A 20,020-nucleotide genomic window follows, 5' to 3' on the forward strand; every position below is an offset into this window, starting at 1 on the left:
TCACATTTTCTTTCAATCCATAGATGCATTCCATTAGCAAGATGTCTTATTTCTTGCATCATTTTCTTATGATTGCATGATACTAATTTTGTGCACATATCTTGCCCTATTTGTCATTTAGAGGAAGATTGACTTACCACCATTTGGACAATGTTCATTTCGTGCCTGATGTGTTTGCATATTGCTCATTCTCTGCACACTTACATGTTTGCAAGATGTTTGATTCGTCTTCTCCCAAAACTTCATTGAGAGGGTGTCATTATCATGATCCATTTTTACATGATGTGTCATTTCGTGCATTTTTCAGCAAAGTCGCACTACCAATAATTTAGTATGGCTGCATACTTGGTGAATTTGCATAATGTGTCATTTTGTGCAAACTTAAACAACCATTTTTTGGCAATAATTTAATTTCCGAGTTCAAGTTTGACACTTCAACAATTTCATGATCCAACTTGGGGTGGGGGGTGGGGGGTTTGAGTGTGTGAGTGTCATTTGGTTTGTTTTGTTTATAATATGTGATGCTCTATTTTGTTTTAAGTTATTCTCTCATAATTTTATATTATATATATATATATATATTATCGGCATAGAATATATAATTTTTTATATATATTTTAAATGCACATATGCTCAATATATATACTAGCCTATCACCCGTGCTATGCACGGAATAATTATAGATATTTATATTTTTTTAAAATTTTTTTTAATATATAAATTATATTTTTTAAGGTTTTTATAAAAATAATTTAACAATCTTATCACTAAGGATAGTGTACAGGAGAAATTAAAAAGGCTACTGCAGTAACTATGCACTAGCTGTATTTATAATTATTTGTATGAGGAGATTTTAAATGCTAATCAGGTATTTTAACTAAATCAATAAATGTAAGCATATGGATTGAAAAAAGTTAATAAATGCTGATAAGGGGATTTTGACCAAATCAATAAATGTTGAGGTTTTTTTTTTTTTAAATAAAAAATTTAGAAAATTAAGATTAAGATATTGGAGCTCCCACAAGGCTTGGGATTTAAAAATTCATTTTTCCTTAATATATTTACAATTATCTATATATGTGAATTGCGATATTTAATTTTTTTTTAAATGTCTTCTTTTTTTCCCTTTTTTTATACTATATTAAAGTTTAATATTTTGATAATAATCATATGTGTTGGACTTTTCAAGAAATTAAATGTCTTCTTTTTTTTATTATATTATATTAAAGTTTAATATTTTGATAATAATCATATGTGTTAGACTTTTCAAGAATTTTTTTTTTTTTATGTTTGTTCTTAATGCATTAAAGTGTTATTATGATGAATAATAATCATATGTGTTGAGACTTTTCAAGGGATTCATATGTGTTGGATTTCAAAGAATTTTTTTCATGCTTGTTCTTAATGAATTAAAGTATTATTATGAGGGTAAGACTTGGGGTTGGGAGAAGTCAATAAATGCTAAGGTTTTTTTTTTAAAATAAAAAAATCAAGAAATTTAGATTGGGAGATTGGAGTTCCCACAAGGCTTGGGGTTAAAAACTCCATTTTGCTTAATATATAGTATAGATAGATAGATAGATATATCTTTTTCTTTTTATTTTTATTTTTGTGTGGTTTCTATTCGGGTATTTTTGTTTGCAATTTATTTAAGATGAAGTTGTGGGTATCTTTTTTTTTTAAAATTTAATTTATCTGTGATTTCTATTTGTTTTTAATTATTATTATTTAGGTAAGTTATGATGTGAGTTAGATATGTGATAGACATGTGAGTTTTATTGATTTAAAGTTTATTTAGATAAACTTTAAAGATTTTTTTTTTAGTTTTTTTGTTTTTTTTGTTATGTTATAATATAATATATAAAATATAGGTAGATATCTACAACTTTAATAGAAAATATTATCTGATTTTTTGGGGAAGAGAAAATGAATGCAAGTTTTAATATTTTTTTTTGAAAATTTGTGAGAGAGATTAGGAGGGAGAGATTATGAAATATTTTTGTTATTAAATAAATAAATCAGTCAATAATTTTTTTTAATCTATTTTGTAAATTAAAAATCAATAATTTTAGAAAATTGATTAATTTGTCCCATTAAGTGATTTAAAATTTTGATAGATATACATAAAAAAATACATAATTATATTATTAAATCATAATTCAAATTTAGATGTTATATCTTTTTGAGATCTATAGCTAAATTCTTATCTTTTTATTTTTTATTTTTGTGTGTAACCATAGTATATGGGAGAAATTGAAAAAGGTGTTGCAATAATTATGAGAGAAGTCAAAAGGGATTGTGGGTTGGGAGAAGTCAATAAATGCTGAGGTTGGGTTGGGAGAAGTCAATAAATGCTAAGGTTGGGTTGGGAGAAATCAATAAATGTTGAGGTTTTTTTTTTTTTAAAATCAAAAAATTAGAAAATTAGGATTAGGAGATTGGAGCTCCCACAGGCCTTGGGGTTAAAAACTCCTTTTTGCTTAATATATAGTATAGATTTATATATATATTATTTAAAGAGATTTAATCTGTTAGATTTTTTATTTCAGATTTTTTTTATTATTTTAAATTTTTTAATCTGTCAAATCTTTTTATTTCAGATTATTTTTATAGAGGTTTAATCTGTCAGATTTTTTTAAAGAGGTTTAATTGTTAAGTAAAGATGTTTAATAACAAAAAATGACAAAAATAACAAAAATCACTAACTTAAGGAAGACAAAATTTGACAACAACTGACCAACCTTAAACACACAACATTACCAAACAGGTCATGAATTAAGTAGTGACTTGAAAGCAATTTATGTGTTCGTATTAATGCTAATAGTCCTAAAAATTTAAGCTTTTAGCACAGCAAATAAGGGTATAGAAAATTTCATAAAGCCACAATCGAAAACAACCAAACTGTTACATTCCACAAACCAACTTGGTAAAAGCACTTAAACATCAAACAGTAAATTAATTGAACCAAATTGAGCATAGTGAGAGTAGAGCACTAACAAAGGACAAAGTGGCTAGCTAATGACTACAAAATAAAAAATGATGAAAAAATATAGAGAAAAATTAGAAAATTACCATGGAAGACAAAAGGTAGAGAACATGTGGTTGTTAGTGTACAAGTCAAAGTGAAGATAAATAATTCCATGGCTTGGTTTGAACTTAGAGTTACTAAAGAACATATCAAGTGTGATGCTGTTACATGATAAGTTAAGTAGTGTGTACAAAGATCTCTCCTTAAAACTTAATGGATGGATAGAGGAAAGAATTAGTAACTCTAAGTTCACCTTCTCTTTAAAACGAAGGCAATAAAAATAAGAAAATAGAAGAAATGAAAGGAAGAACAAATAATATTGTGCCTGATTATCTTCTTTTCCAATTATATCGTTATTAGAGAAATCTGAAGCCACAGTTACACACCATAATCAATATTGCCTCTATAAACAGTCCAATCAACTAAGATTCTTTTTATTTCTTCAAAAATAACTAGTTTCCTAAATGAGCAAATTTTCTTTTATTCCTTTTAATGTACTAATGTTGTAAACTTATCAGGAACCATTTTTTTTTCTACTCTATCCTTTCCCATAATACTTCCATCTTAATCTATGTTATATACTTGGAGAACTAAGGAAAGATTAGAGATAGACAACGTCATATGATTTTCTTTGTATGATACACATTGTGCATTCCTAAATGGAATAGGCTAATAGTACACATGATGCGTTTTATGACATAAACAAATTAAAAAAAACTTGATCTTTCATTTGCGATCAGACATGGACAAGAGTTGGATTACATTGGGTAAGACACCTGATGGAAGGATGAGTCAGCCATTTATTGATGGGGTGACATCATTTATCAAATTTGCAATGGCAGTTGTTGACTAGGAAGGTAAAATTCTGTGCCCATGTTTGAACTGTGTGAACTATTATTCCCAAAATCTTTGAAATGTGCAAATTCATTTGCTTCAATATGGGATTATGCAAACGTACACTATTTGGCATGAGCACGGGGAACCACGTGTATCAAATGAGGCTCATTATGAAATGGCAATTGATGAAGATGAGGTTTTAGGTGGTATTGATGCCTTAGTGGAAGATCGAATAAGAGGAGAACCCAACGATGCACCCCAGAATGAGGAAGTACAAACGTTTGATAAGCTATTGAATGATGCCAAACGTGAGGTGTACTTAGGTTGCACAAACTACACTCTGTTGAAGTTTGTCATCGAGCTGCTTAATATGAAGGTAACAAACCACTGGAGCAATAAGTCGGTTAACACACTATTGGAGTTTTTAACAAAACTTTTACCAAAAGATAATTTGGTTCCAAAGTCATTTTATGAAGCTAAGAAAATACTTCGAGATTTGGGCTTGTCATATGAGTTAATTGATGCTTGTATAAATGATTGTGTACTCTTTTGGAAGGAAAATGCAAGGTTAGATAAATGTCCAAAATGTAAGGCATCCAGATACAAGATCAATCGTGGCAGGGGTAAGAAGATTCCCCATAAGGTGTTGCGGTACTTCCCATTAACACCAAGGTTGAAAAGATTGTACATGTCAAGAAAGACTGCTGAGGACATGAGATAGCACAAGGAGAAACGTATAGATGACGGAGTATTGAGACATCCCGCCGATAGTGATAAATGGAAGGAATTTGATGTGCAACATCCTCAGTTTGCCCTGAAGCCTCGAAATGTGAGGCTAGGGTTGGCTGTTGATGGGTTCAATCCTTTTGGGAACATGAGCAACTCGTATAGTTTATGGCCTGTAGTACTCATTCCTTATAACTTGCCACCTTGGTTGGTTATGAAAGATCCCTTTCTTATGATGTCACTACTTATTCCTGGAGAATCACAACCAGGGATCGATATTGATGTCTACATGAGACCTCTGGTGGATGAGTTGAATGAGTTGTGGGAAAATGGTGCATTATCTTACGATGCCGTAACTGGTGAGTCTTTCCAGATGCGTGCAGCTTTGATGTGGACTATACACGATTGGCCCGCATTTGGTGACATATCTGGGTGGAGAACAAAGGGTCATTATTCTTGCTACACTTGCAATGATGAACCATATTTTCAATCCTTGAAAGGTAAGACTGCATACACTAACCATCGATGCTACTTGCCTCAAAACCACCCCGAAAGGCGAAAGAGTAAGGCTTACAATGGTAAGCATGAGAAGCGAAAGAGATCTTTAAAGTTACCAGTGGAAAAGATATTAGAGCAATTGGATAGAGTGACAGGTGTCACATATGGGAAGCATCCAAGAAATAAGAAAAGACTCCGTCAGGCACCAAATTGGACAAAGGTAAGCATCTTGTATGAGTTACCATACTGGAAGAAACGGAAGCTTCGACACAACATTGATGTTATGCACGTCGAGAAGAATTTTAGTGAAAATACCTTTGGAACTATGTTAGGCATTGATGGAAAGAACAAAGACACCGACAAAGCACGGATGGGCTTGGAAGATATGGGTATAAGGAAAGAGTTGTCGTTAACACGTCGTCCTGATGGAACTTATGTCAAACCTAGGGCAATCTTTTCATTGACCCCTGAAGAGAGGGAGGGTTTCTTTGAATTCTTGAAATCAGTGAAGTATCCAGATGGCTATGCTGCAAACATATCAAGATCAGTGAATGCGAGAAATGGTAAATTAACAAGCTTGAAAAGTCATGACTGCCATGTACTCATACAACGGATTCTTCCAATTGGGATGCGTGGTTACGTAGACAAAGAAATTAGTAAAACACTATTTGAGTTAGGTAGCTTTTTCCAGGATTTGTGCTCAAGGACATTGCGCCGTAATGAACTTGAGAAATTAGAGGAACGTATAGTAAACATATTATACAAGCTTGAAAAGATCTTTCCTCCAGCCTTCTTTGATGTGATGGTTCACTTGGCCGTTCACTTGCCGCGTGAGGCTATTCTTGGAGGACTGGTGCAATATCGATGGATGTATCGGATTGAAAGGTAATTGTTAAATTGAAAGGTTCGTAATTATATGTTGCATGTGTAACCTTGCTCTTAACTAATTCTCTTTTCAAGGTTTCTCGGAGCTTTAAAAAAGTTTGTTACAAACCGAGCTCGACCAGAAGGTTCAATCGCAGAGGCTTACATTGTCAAAGAGTGCATTACTTTTTGTTCAATGTATGTTGATGGGATCGAAACAGTGCATAATCGACTCGAACGAAATCAAGATCGTGGCGAACGTCACAAAGGGTTAACTGTATTCACAGAAACTACCCGTCCTATTGGCCTAATCACAAGGGATTCTGATATGTCACAAGAATATCGTGATATGGCTCATTGGTTCTTGTTGAACAATAGCCCCGAGATAGAGAAGTATCTAGAGTATGTTTTTCATTTAAATATGTGTATTCTTAGCTTTGTTAATGTAGTTAGTAGTGCATAATAATCACATTCTTTTGAGTAGGATACACAAAAATCTATTACGGACTCCATCTGACCAAGGCATAACCCGTATACAACAACAAGAGTTTCCCAAGTGGTTCAAAGAGTGGGTAAGGCATTTTCAATTTTAAGACATGATTAAAAATTTGTATAAGATTTGATCATTTATTAATTTATTTTTACTATCTTAATGTACGTCATATGTGAATGTAGATAAATATATTGAGAGAAGAAAAGTCACCAGAAGCAACCAATGATTTTTGGTCGTTAGCAAATGGCCCAAATTTACTAGTAAAAGAGTACTCAGGTTGCATAATCAATGGCGTACGGTTTCGTACAAGAGAAGTAGACAATCGCCGTAACAGTCAGAATAGTGGTGTGCTTACGGAAGAGGATCATGAGGGAGTGACGCATGAATTTTATGGTCACTTGTGCAATGTTTGGGAATTGGAGTACATGTGTCATAACAAAGTTGTATTGTTCCAATGTGAATGGTACAACACAGGAAATACAGGTCGAAGTAGTACATTGCGAACCGATGATTATTGCACAAGTATTGATGTCACAAGTCGGTGGTATCAACACGACCCTTTCATCTTGCCTAACCAGGCTAAGCAAGTCTTTTACCTAAATGATACCAAATGGGGACAACCTTGGCAAGTCGTTCAACGAGTGCAACATAGGGGTGTCTTTGATGTACCAGAGGTAGGTGATGGAGAATCATTACATGAACCAAAAGAAAACGATGTGTTCCAACAAGAAAATATTACCGATGTTGTTCCAATTGACATCGGCCCTAATGTTCAATGTTATAGAGATGGTGTTGAAGCAGAAGTTGTTACAAGGGTTAGGTCATCTGATGAAACAATGATACAGAAAAGAGTTGACAAACAAAATGAAGAGTGTGACCAACCTGATGTGGATTACTATATGGATCTTGATGTAGACTAGGATTTGTAGTTATTTTGCACTTTCTATATGAACATTGTTCTTAATTAATGTAGTTGAATTTCAGTTGTGGGGTTCATCCACTGTTATGTAGGTTTATCATTGATTGGTCATATTGTGTGTCTGATGGCTTTGTAATTAATTTGTTCTATGATAAGTAAATGGTAAAAACAAAAATCATCCATATCACTCTAGCCATATTTCAATGATTTAGAGCCTATATGACATATCCATTTGTTGAGATTGTTGTTGCTTTATGCTTTATGTATAGAAATATATAATTATCTTTTCTTTACATCTAATGTTCAATTATGCGTATCCACCAAAAAAATGTTCAATTATGCTTTATAGTTGGGCAAAATGGACGCTACAAAAAAGCAATTGACCAAACCAAGTACCGCAACTAAGAAGGTAACGAACTATGAGAAACAAAGAATGAAGAATATTAATAAAAACCGTGAGAGAATGAATGCTCTAGGAGTGAAGAATATAACAACTTGTTTGAAGGCTACGGTTCAACATAAGAAATTGAGGAAGGAAAAACAAATACCAATTGAGGAAAATGATGATGATTATCGACCGTCAGAGGCTGAAGATGGCAGTGACACTGAAACCTATGATTCGTTTGAGCATGAGGTACTATACATTTATGCATTGTGAAATATATTCTTTCTTGTTACTTTCAATTCATACACACATAGACATGTATATCTTTGTACATATATTCATATTTTATTATGTTATTCAGCTGTTAGAGATACCATCGAGAGCCCGTTCACAATCTCATCATGAGGCATTGACCCACGCATTAGAAGAGGGGGATACCTCTTCACGTCCTGAGGTGACTAGCAATTCGCCACCACCTCTCAATGTGGAGCCTCAACTTGAGGTGACTGCTGGTAATACTATTGGTAAGACACACTCTTTATTTACATTGATTTGAGATCTTAATTAAATTTGTTCACATACTATTTCAATATTATGGCTTCACAATATCAGCTGCTAAGCGTGCTCGTGGCCCGACTCGAGGCAAAGAGGTTCAAGGCCTTGTTGATAAAGATGGAAAGCTTAGCGTGCCTATCCCTCCAGAATTTCGTGCACCGGTAGGGGACTATGCCTCAAAACTAGCCTCAAAGATTGGTGTAGAAGTGCGAACTCGTTTACCAAATCCAAGTGTTCGTAGGTGGAAGTATGTTGATGCCTCCGTTAAGGAGGCGATGTTTCAACGCTTGAATGTAAGTTCGTTGTCTACTTATAGGAGATTTTACTCATTTTTATAATAGGTTAGAAATCTTAATTATTTATTGTAATTATTTTATTTTTTATAAGAATTATCTATGACTTATCTATTTTTTGCAGGATCAATTTGATTTACAAGGAGACCCTGTTGATATAAAGAAGGCAATGAACACAAAATTTGGTCGGAGATTGAGTAACCATACCTATAGGCTGCACAAACAATTCATGGAGCTGAAGGAGGCTAAAGGGGAGGAGTATGCAAGAAACCACCCACCAAAGGATGTCGATCCTACCAAGTGGATAGATCTTATTGATAAAAAGTGGAACACTAAAGAATTTCTGGTAACATTTTAATCTTTTTTATTATATTAGCGAAGAAAGAATTTGATTAGAATAGGGAGAGATTCTAAAACAACTAGAAAGAACACAATCAATTTGCTGTGAAATTCCATATGTATTCTTTTCCCTTTATCTTCTAGGCATGTAAGTGGAACATAATAAAAACCAAATAAATGGAAAAATGAGAAAGGGAAACTATTAAACATGGATTGGAAGGCTCGCATAATAGGAGATTAATTTATGGTTCCTTAAAGTGCATCTTTCACATCATAGAACAAAGAACTAAGATTTCAGTTTCTATGATTGTATTAATTTTCTGTTTGTTCTTGGGTTTGGTCTGAAGTTTCATGATAATGGTAAGCAACTAGCTAAGTAACTAATATAGGGTATTGAGACAGAACTTTAGATTTGATAGAGTTGTGGAAGAAAGAAAGGGTTATGAGTTTGGTATCAGTAATTGTTTCATATCTTGTGAAATGTAAATGGATTTTTTCACAATCTATCTTGCCCATGCTTATATGCCCCCTATTTGTGAACGGTGTAAATTACTCGTTTTTCTTTTTTCACCCAGAAAAACCATCTTATGATGAAATCTCAACAAGTCCTCTAATATATTTTTCACAGAATTGAATGAAACTAGTGAATAATTTGAAATATCTTTTAAGTTGAAATGATATATAGGAAAATGATAGAGAGGAACAATGCAATTTCTTTATTATCAATCATTAAATTTGTTTTACTAGCGATACATTTCATTGTTATATTGGTTCATTATTCCTTAGAGGAACAATCAAAAGCCAACATATTTGTCTTACTAATGATACATTTCATTGTTATATTGGTCATTCTTCCTTATAGGAACAATCAAAGACCAACATCGCGAACAGAGAAAGGATGTATACAAAACATAGGTGTGGTTCTAGGTCAATCCCTGTTAGAGTAGAAAAACTGGTACGTATCCTTGCACTTTCAGAATTATATTAGATTCTTAGCTTTATTTATTGAATATTTGGTCTATCGAATTAGGCACGAGAAAAGAAGATGCTACTTGATCTAGCAGAGTTGTACAAGGAAACTCACTATAATGAAAAAACACATGAGTGGATCTCATCTCAAGCTCAGTGTAATTATGTGAGTATATATTGCAATTTTTATTAACAAAATTTTAGAATACTATTTGTTATAATCTTATTTAATTTTCTAATAATTATTTAATTTTTTTTATATTTGATAGGAAAATATGATACAGACACAGGCTGATCACCTCTCACAGCCAGGATCAATCCCTTTGACTGCAGAAGAGCTATCAATCAAAGTCCTAAAGCCAAGGTCTGGCTATGTGAAGGGACTTGGCATGAGACCTTCATCCTCTATTAGGAGAGCCACTACCATATATGCTGAAACAAATGATTATGTGAAGCGCCTTGAGATGCAAATAGAGACACAAAAGGAACAAATACAAATGCAGAACAATAAAATAGAAGATCTTGAAGAGGGTAAGAAGAAGCAAGGGGAGATAATGGCTGATGTTGTCAACTTTTTGAGGACCAAAGGATTCACTGGACACTTTGGAAGTGGAGGGGACTCATCCACAAGTGGACATACTTCTTGGTAAAGTATATTAACTTTAATATAACAAATTTTATAAAAGAATACATGTTTGAAGAATTAGGAAGTAATGGAAACATGCATATGACATCCAATTTGTACAGGTGCACATGATGTATAAATTGTGAATTAGTCTAAAAAATATATTTTTTTCTCTATACTTAAAGCTTGAAAAAAGGCTGTCGAAATGCTAAATTATCACACAATTATAGATTTGTACAAGAACCAATAGAAACACCTTAGGAGGGACCAATATAAGTTGTATGAACTTACGGCACATTAATGGGATGTACCATTTGTGAATTAGCCTTAAAATTAATTTTTTGTTCTCATAATCTAAAAAAAAGCCTGTTACAGGGATAAATTGTATAATTGATCTAATTGTAAATTGATGAGTTACTAATATTTTTAATCTTTTGTATAATTGATTAATTACTATAACTTTTAATTTATTTTTTTGCAGATTGGATTGGGGTGGCATTTTTGACGTGCAACAATGATGTAATTTGTTTGAATGTTCATTTTTGTTTGATAAGGATACACATACTTTTTGGAGTTACACTAGTTATTGTTGGATTTTTGGTGGAATTGAACAAGTTATAACTTTTGGATATTTTGTGGATATTTCACTATTTTATTATATCAGGATGAAATTATTTGTAATGATGAATGGATATTTTCATTTTGTTAATTCGTAAATGTGTTGATAACAAGTTAGGTTAAGTTGTGATGGAATTGTTATATTCAACAGGTTTCAACATGAACAGGGTCATATTTGTTGAACTAAAATTTAGATTTTGATAAAATAGGTATATAATGTGGAAAAAAATATTATGAAATTATTGACAAAATTTTCCATCCCTAAAGAAGGTTTTTTTGTCCCTTATTTGGCTTAGGTGGATGATTAATTTTGTCATAAATTCTTTATTTCGTCGCTAAATGAATTTGTCATGACAAAAAATATTGTCACATTTTGTCACTATTACCCTCAATGTGTGACGAATTTTTTTTGACATTATTTCATCATTTTTAATGATGAATTTGTTTTTATCTCTATTGGTAGCTTCTTTGACAAAAAATTTTCGTCTTCGTTTATATTAAACGTGACAAAATTATTTTGTCTCCATTTCTTATATTTATGACAAAATACTTTTGTCTCTAATTTCTCCTTTAATGACAAAATATTTTGTCGCTAATACTTATAAGTATGTTCCCAACAGAGTGTATTGGAGACAAAAAAAATTCGTCACAAATTTATCATTTTTAATGATGAATTTGTTTTTGTCTCTATTGGTAGCTTCTTTGACAAATTTTTTTTGTCTTCGTTTATATTAAACGTGACAAAATTATTTCGTCTCTATTTCTTATATTTATGACAAAATACTTTTGTCTCTAATTTCTTCTTTAATGACAAAATATTTTGTCGCTAATTACTTGCAAGTATGTTCCCAACAGAGTGTATTGGAGACAAAAACATTCGTCACAAATTTATCATTTTTAATGATGAATTTGTTTTTGTCTCTATTGGTAGCTTCTTTGACAAAAAATTTTCGTCTTCGTTTATATTAAACGTCACAAGATTATTTCGTCTCTATTTCTTATATTTATGACAAAATACTTTTGTCTCTAATTTCTTCTTTAATGACAAAATATTTTGTCGCTAATTACTTACAAGTATGTTCCCAACAAAGTGTATTGGAGACAAAAAAATTCGTCACAAATTTATCATTTTCAATGACGAATTTTTTTTTCATCTCCAAGACCCTTTAGCGACGACCCTTTGGAGACAAAACGGGTGACGAAAAATGTTTGTCGTAATTAGTTTGGGTGACGAAATATATACATTTTGGGACAAATTTGTTTCGTCTTTAAATCCCAAATTTGTTGTAGTACATATTGAAAGAGAGACAGAATGAGATAAGCCTAAATTGATGCCTAGCAAAGAGTGGAAATATAAAGAGCAGTAATGTATGCTAGAGACACTTGCTGGACACTCCCCGACACATGTCAAACACGCGTCCAAACCAGTTTTTACTTTGGACACTTGGGGAACACGTGTGTCCATCGTTTAGACATACTCTTACATGAAACACATTTTAAGTTTGAACAAAATAGCTTAAGATACAATGATAAAAGAAAAATAATGTAGATTGATGCCTATTAATCCCTTCACGTTTAAACTTTAGAGATTAGTGTTATCTTATGTTTGCGTGTTTGTGTTCGTGTTCATGTCCGTGCTTCATTGTAGCTAATGCGTGTTCTTCTTTCTAGTAACTTTGTGATGATTCATTTGATAATTTGACTTATATTTCTACAGTCTTGATTTAATTTTGTTCATTGCTTCCCTTAGAGAACAGCAGATGAAAGAACAGCTAAGGTGGCAGAACTTGAGCAGAAGGTGGCATTAGTTCTTCAAAATGAAGGTTTATTTTCCATTCTTGATATGTAAGTCCACATAATCTTCATCATCTGCCATCAGGTTGAATGTGCATCCTTGAATCAAGAGCTACAAGATATGGAAGCCCGTGCTTGTTGTGGACAAAAGAAGTCTCCTGAAGATGCGAATCAAATGATTCAGGTACACAAATTTAAACTGTTTGGCCAGCATCTATTTTTATGAATTTGTAAACAAAATACGTAATGAGTTTCACATAATTTACTTGGTTCTGTGGTTTTGAAGTTTGTGCTTTATATAAAATATATATATTTATATATTGGCAAATTGTGTTCCAAAATTGTATTTCCCCCCCTCCCCTCTCCGCTTTTAGATATAGGAGTGCAATTCCTAGCATATGCATATATTTTGATTAATATATGATATTTTTATTCTATAATTAAATTTGAGTTCAAACTATCAGACCAATAACAAAACATTTATGAAATCTTTAGTTCTGAGAATCTGTTCACCGAAAAATTACAATGCTCTCCTGTTAAGTTCAAGCCTCACCTTTTTCCAAGTTTCTATTACCATGTTCTTTTTAGGTTGAAGAATTTCTCAAGAAAAATTTTTTGCAATCAATTTATATATCCATCATTCATTTTTTTAAAGCTTCTACTTTAAAGCAAGATTTTAATGTTTGGGGTGTCCTAAAAAAGTGTACTTTTTGTTTTTTTACGAAAAGATGTGTAGAAAAGTAGAGAGGTGATGTAATGGAAAAAAGATAAAAAGATAAAAAGATGGATTATATAGGTTATGCCAAACCTATAAATTGAAACGGTTTGATACCTTGCACTCTTTATTTTTTCTTTGTAGTGTAATTCTCATACTTTTTATATCCTTTGTTTTCCATAAAAATAATACAACTATAATTTAGTCTTTCACCAATAGAAGAGTGCTATAGTAGTACATATCCATCTAACCACTTTATCTTATGAATATGAAGATGCAGGCATGGCAGGAAGAAGCGGAGCGAGCTCGGCAAGGTCGGAGAGATGCTGAGAGCAAGCTTTCTTCTTTAGAGGCAAGTTTCTTGTGATGTTCCTGTGCATGTGTTACTTGTTATCTTTAATCAACTTACACGGTTGAAGACTCAATGCTGCTTATTTGGAGATGTCAATTGGGAATTGATTCCAACATCTAATTTTTATTATTATACAATAAATAAATTTGAAATGTTGCAAACTGATGTTTCAAGACTATTTAAGGACTTTTTATGTTACATACTTATTTGCAGGCTGAAGTGCAAAAAATGAGAGTCGAAATGTCTGCCATGAAGAGAGATGCAGAGCATTATTCACGTCAAGTAAGCAATCTCTCTTTTATCACCCTGTTTCTGATATGTGGTCATCTTCTGTTTGGTTATGCTAATTTCCCAGCATCACACTTCTATAAGAGCTTTTTTCTCATCTTGAATTAAATTAAGGCACGGTATGTTCTGAAGAAGGAATTTAACATTCAAATTTTGGGATTGGGCTGGAAGTTTCCTCTTTTCCCATTCTGCTTTATCTTGGCCCAGATCGATCATTAAGTCACAGGTCTTTCTGAGAACCTGTACCTATCTTTCTCTGTGCATTTCACTTCTCCTTGTAGTGCTTTATAGAGTCGAGATGCAATTGCTTTTGTCTCTGCCCTACACCCCACCCCACCCATCCACCAGCCTGAGTCTGATTCTGCAGTGATTTTTTTATCAGTATCTCAGTCTACAGTGATCTCTGTGGCAAAGGATTCAGGTATTGAGTGGGGTGATATGTTACAATCCCACATCGATTAGCATAGGTCGTGGCCATGTGCATATAAAACTCTTGGGCACTCTACCCTTACAAGCTGGTTTTCAATGGTGAGTTCTACCCAAGGGGTTCGTATCAGTAGTTAAGTAATCTTTGGTATTGAAGGGTAAATAGGTAATTGTGTTTTTTATGTGGACTTTGGTAGCAGACAAACTCTGACTGAGGAATCTGTAATTTTTTTCCTGAAATTTCACTTGACATGGTTGCTTTTTTCTTTTTTTTGCCAGTTGAGAGTTAACTAATAAACCATCAAAATGGACGTTTTCTTAAAAACTATACTTCATACATTTTTATCCTAGCCAAGTTTCACATCAGGGAGGAAGTTGAAATCCTAGTTGTATATCACTGTAGTTAGTTAGTCACATGCTTCTTACTTATTATTAAATTAACATATATACAGAAGTATAACTGAATACATCTCTCTGATGGACTTTTTTGCTCAAAATTATTGGACTATATTGAATCTTAAACACTTATCATAAATAAATAAAAAATAAATGAAACTTCACTTTGAACCGGCTTCCTTCTTTACTGACATAGAGATGTTTGTGGGTTACAATGTTTAAAAAAATATATATTAATAAATAAATCTTATAGAAGTGAAACCCGCTTGAATGAACTTTGGACATAAAGGACCAGAGCAAAGCTTTTGTATGAATACAACAAACTAGTGCGAGGTGGCTCTGTTATAAACAGAGAAGGGAAGCAGCAATCATCTGAAGGCACGCAAGAGAAACCATGTACTAGTGTTTTGATATGAAAGCTTTCAATGCAACAACTGTCATATATCAGTGATGGAAGGATGAACTCATTCGTATTGTGACTTTTTCCTTGCGTCCTTTTTTTTTTTTTTTATAAACCAAACCAAACCAAACCAAACCAGGCCTTAAATCCCATCAAATAGGGTTGGCTACATGAATCATTCTTCTCCACAATGTCTTATCAAAGGCCATTTTGTTAGTCAAATTAAGTAGATCCATATCTCTATTTACAACGCTAATCAACATTAATCTAGGCCTACCCTGTCCCCTAACACTCTCATCTACTGTTACAGTATCGCATCTTTTCATAACTGCCTCTATTGGTCTTCGTTGAATGTGACCAAACCATCTCAATCGATTCTCTCTCAGCTTATCTTCTATAGGTGCTACTCCTACTCATTTCCGAATACACTCATTCCTAATTCTATCTTGTCTAATCTTGCCACACATCCACCTGAGCATCCTCATCTCAGCCACATTCATCTTATCTACATGTTGTTTCTTGATTGTCTAACACTCCGTCTCATACAACATCGCTGATCTAATAGCCGTTCTAAAGAACTTATCTTTTAGTCTAGTGGATATTCGTTTATTGCACAATACCCCAGACGCACTTCTCCACTTACACCATCCTGCCTTAATCCTATGGGTTACATCCTCATCAATCTCTCTCGCTGTTGTGATAATCAACCCTGAATAGCGAAAATGTTCACTCTTAGGCAGTTCTTGGTTCTCAATCTTCACTTCTCCTCTGCTTTCATTGTTACTATTATTAAACTTACACTCTATGTACTCTGTCTTAGTTCTGCTTATCCGGAATCTTTTAGATTCAAGAGCTTTTCTCCAAATCTCTAATTTTGTGTTAACTCCTCTAGTCTCATCCATTAGCACAATATCGTTCGCAAAACGCATACACCATGGCATGTTATTCTGAATATTTCTCGTCAACTCATCCATTTTCTTTTTTATATACGTTGAAAATGGATCTTGCTTCCATTTTGGCATTTAGTGTTCAATGTGAGTCCTGGCAATTCCCTAACTAGAAAAATTTCCAAAATAATCCTATACTGAACTAATGTACTGTGAACGTCTTTCCTCTTTGTTTCTGCATGAGCTACACTTGCAATTTCCTATATGTTGTTATCCCTCTATTCTTGAAGGTTGATATATGAGTTAAGTAAATTTAATTATTTGGTTATTCTTTTTCTCTGTTTTTATTCGCTTTTTACATTTTAATTTATTATGTTATTTGTTTTCGGTAAATATTTGGAAATTTTTAATAGTATAATCACCCTTAGGTGTTATGGCTACCATTTGACAGGAGCATATGGAGCTGGAGAAACGGTACCGTGAACTAACTGATCTGTTGGTATGTCAAACTCAAAGTTAATGTCATTCAATCATTATTATCATTGCTAACTTATGATGACTCACTGTTTGACTAATCATATGTATGTTTCAGTATTACAAGCAAACACAGTTGGAAGCCATGGCTGGCAAAAAGCTGCGTCAGAATTTCAATTAGAGAAGGAGATGAAGCGGCTTCAAGAAGCTCAGGTCTGTCCCTATCGATGCTCGGTCAAACCTGCCCTACCATATGGGGAGAGTGATACCATTCACTGTAAGATGGTGGGGATAGAATCTTACACGATCTAATGTCTTATGCATATAATTTTATTGCTTAATTGAGCAGGTAGAAGCAGAAAGGAGCAGAGTTTCTCGTCGAGCATCATCATCTTGGAAAGAAGACACTGACATGAAAACACTTGAGTATGTTTCTCTCTTCTCTGATCGAATAGAACTTGTCAATGTGCTTCATGTTTTCTGTATATTCTTAAAACATGTTGAAATATGATCTATTCCTTCATTTTTTAATTGCATTTTACCTTGTCATTGTTTGAGTTTTACATTTTGTATTATTTTTTAGTTTCTAAATTTGTCTTTGTTCGTATTGAAATTTTATTTTACACAATAAACCTATAGCGAAACTGAACTAAATGATAAATGAAGTGAGGTACCCGAGAATCTAACAGAGACATTACTTGGGGATTCTGGCAAAAAAAAAAAAAAAAAAAAAAGAAGATATTCCATGCCACCAGAGAGTGCTTTGTTGTGCTAAGATTACTGACATTCTGGCAAAAAAAATAAAATAATAGATATTCCATGCCACTAGAGAGTGCTTTGTTGTGCTAAGATTACTGACATCCTTTTTGTATTTGTGTCTGTTCCATGTCTGTGCTTCTTGCTTGGTAGTTAGATTTAACTGATAGATAGTATTCTGCTAAAATTGTAAGGGCAACCAATCCTTGGTGGAATTGGTTACATCCTGTAAAAGCTGTGTAGTCATTACTTATTTCTGGAATGTTTTGCCAATCATAAACCTGTGCCTCTCTTTTTAGTTCCTAAATAAATGAGAAGAATAGCCATTTCATAGAAGAATAAGATTGCATGCATATGGCCTAATCATTTGTTTTTAATCATCTTTATAAGTGAAACCAGTATTTTTTTTCTCCTTTCTTTCACATAAAGAGTAATTGCAGGCCTCTTCCCTTGTATCACCGCCATATGGTTGGGGTGAGCATTCAGGTCAGCACTGCTCTTTTCTTTCACTACAGTCTTGCCACCTATGTTTCTTTTCTCATTCTGTTATACTTGTCTGGTGCAGTTGCAGAATGCAGCAAAACTTCTAGATTCTGGGGCTGTCAGGGCCACACGATTTCTGTGGCGATATCCAATTGCTCGAATCCTGCTGTTTTTCTATTTGGTGAGAATATATAACATATCACCACCAATTATTTTATTTTATTTTATTTTTGGGATTTCCTGTTCCAATGAAATAGTATGGTTGTTAAAAATCGTTAATAGTGCTTTGAATTGCATGATGACCATGCCGAGTTATCCACAGGTATTTGTGCTTTTTTCTTGATGTATCTGCTACATCGTCTGCAGGTATGAATATGTTGTTATCTGCAAATTCTGTCTCAGTTTTTTTTTTTTCGAGACAATAGTTGAATACTATATTTGTTAGCATTAATGATAGGTCTATCTATTGAAAACTACCATGGAGGACACTTCATTGATCATGAGCATGATGGCCATTTTGTTAAAAAAAAAAGTAGATGTACAGGAATTATAACAAAGAGAAATGTGCATGCCACATGCACCACAGACGTGTATATTAGGTTCTCAGATATAGAGGGACAGTCGGTCTTGAAAGACGGTGGTAATGAAAACTTCTAAGAGGCAAATTTATGGTGCTCTCTTTTGAATGTATGTTCGGAATGTAGGTTTAAACTTATGGTGTTCGTATTTTAAACAACAATGAATGTGGACCATTTTCATATCCAAGTTAACCAATGAGTGCCTAAGCATTTTGTTGTTGTGAATATTGTCGTTCTAGCTGTTGATTAAGCCCATTTTCAAATCCTCTATTTCAGAGGAGAGGCAGCTTTTTTTTTCTTTTTTTTTTTCCTTTTTTTTTACTGAAACTTGGATTCGTGAATACCTACTATTTTACAGTCTACTAATGCATGTTCTGTGCAATGAGTAGGAACAAGCTGATTCTTTTTCCTCTAGAGAAGTTGCCGAATCCATGGGACTCGCCAACTATACTTTACAGTGAAAGGTAGCTCTGCATGAGGCCATTCGCAAGCAACATTGCCTGTTTGTGACAACTACAACATTGGTAGGTCTCTATGTAGATACAAGTTTGTTCCTCTACAAACCACAAGAATAATTAAGCATGGCGAATTGGGTCAATCTGTTCAGTATCAATGCAGGGAGTCTTTTCTTCATTGAATCCACTGCCAGTAGTGGGAAACGCTATGCAAGTTATGTGCGATGCAACTCTTTCTTCATGCTGACATATCTCAAATTACTATTTTTTTTATCATTTTAATTTTTTTTGGTCAAAAATGCTTTGTACCTAGGAAAAAAATAAGCTAGATACATTCAAAAAGTAAAGTGTATGACTGTAGATTCAAACTTTGGTGGGGGTGTGAACTAATACCCAAACAATAGCGATTCGTAGCTCGAAATATTGTGGCTCGAGAGTGGCCCGAATGTTACTTTTTATCCTCTGTGGGCGTGTGCTTGAATTGAATGAAGTCTCACAGCCAAACATCATATTTGGCGGCAAAACAATAAAAAAGGAAAACGAAAGACAAGAACAGAGATTAAAGAGAGAGAAGCATGTATCGTTCGTAACCTAGCGGCACAGTGAGAGGAGCGATCTGGGTTGCTGTTGCTGTTGCTGCCGTGGGTGCCGCAAGCTGATGCTGTTGTGTCGTCCATAGTTGAAGAAGAGGAGTCTTGACTAGTATTTTTGTTTCTCGTGTGATTTGCTCGTCATTTGCTCTTCAACCTATTGTATTTTTGTTTCCCTTGTGTGATTTGTCAAATAGGTTGAGTGTAAAGCTCTCTACTAGCATTCAGTTCCTTTGGAGTCCCCTACTCCACCTTTCATCAACACCACAATTATAAA

The 20,020-nt window shown here is 33.5% G+C and overlaps 2 protein-coding genes and 1 long non-coding RNA gene across 7 annotated transcripts in view; all 3 read left to right on the plus strand.

Annotated features, from left to right (window-relative positions):
* LOC114319987 (uncharacterized) overlaps positions 1-18,303 on the plus strand; it is a 36,267-nt gene extending 17,964 nt beyond the window's left edge. Inside the window, exons 6-14 of the mRNA XM_082870435.1 lie at positions 12,900-12,947; positions 13,029-13,127; positions 13,933-14,010; positions 14,224-14,292; positions 16,859-16,906; positions 17,000-17,094; positions 17,231-17,307; positions 18,078-18,123; positions 18,203-18,303. Of these exons, the coding sequence (XP_082726561.1) occupies positions 12,900-12,947; positions 13,029-13,127; positions 13,933-14,010; positions 14,224-14,292; positions 16,859-16,906; positions 17,000-17,062 (405 nt within the window). The 3' untranslated portion in view covers positions 17,063-17,094; positions 17,231-17,307; positions 18,078-18,123; positions 18,203-18,303. The remainder of the gene's footprint in view (positions 1-12,899; positions 12,948-13,028; positions 13,128-13,932; positions 14,011-14,223; positions 14,293-16,858; positions 16,907-16,999; positions 17,095-17,230; positions 17,308-18,077; positions 18,124-18,202) is intronic.
* LOC145790983 (uncharacterized) lies at positions 5,819-11,240 on the plus strand. Of its 5 annotated transcripts, none has more exons than XM_082870431.1 (8): positions 5,819-7,999; positions 8,112-8,274; positions 8,363-8,598; positions 8,723-8,944; positions 9,800-9,892; positions 9,968-10,072; positions 10,176-10,552; positions 11,013-11,240. In XM_082870431.1, coding segments are annotated over exons 1-8 (1,473 nt in total). In that variant the 5' UTR covers positions 5,819-7,723; the 3' UTR covers positions 11,014-11,240. The 5 variants fall into 5 exon arrangements, with proteins under 5 accessions (XP_082726557.1, XP_082726559.1, XP_082726560.1 ...); XM_082870433.1 differs by having other exon boundaries at positions 8,112-8,262; XM_082870434.1 differs by lacking the exon at positions 11,013-11,240 and having other exon boundaries at positions 8,112-8,204; positions 8,253-8,274; positions 10,176-10,657.
* A 139-nt stretch (positions 18,304-18,442) lies between the features above and the next one.
* On the plus strand, positions 18,443-19,611 carry LOC145790984 (uncharacterized). The gene is made up of 2 exons (XR_014330497.1): positions 18,443-18,486; positions 19,088-19,611. It is a non-coding gene; the product is annotated as an uncharacterized LOC145790984 (long non-coding RNA).
* The last annotated feature ends 409 nt before the right edge of the window (positions 19,612-20,020 follow it).

This window comes from Camellia sinensis, chromosome 5, assembly GCF_055761805.1.
Source record: "Camellia sinensis isolate YWXY chromosome 5, ASM5576180v1, whole genome shotgun sequence".
NCBI lineage: Eukaryota > Viridiplantae > Streptophyta > Magnoliopsida > Ericales > Theaceae > Camellia > Camellia sinensis.

What these genes read in the sequence shown, in the direction of transcription:
- LOC145790983 (XM_082870430.1), top strand. Translation starts at nt 7,724, where the DNA reads ATGGACGCTACAAAAAAGCAATTGACCAAACCAAGTACCGCAACTAAG. An exon ending in CTGTTAGAGTAGAAAAACTG is followed by an intron (nt 9,893 to 9,967) that starts GTACGTATCCTT and finishes CTATCGAATTAG; the next exon opens with GCACGAGAAAAGAAGATGCT. An exon ending in CTCAAGCTCAGTGTAATTAT is followed by an intron (nt 10,073 to 10,175) that starts GTGAGTATATAT and finishes TATATTTGATAG; the next exon opens with GAAAATATGATACAGACACA.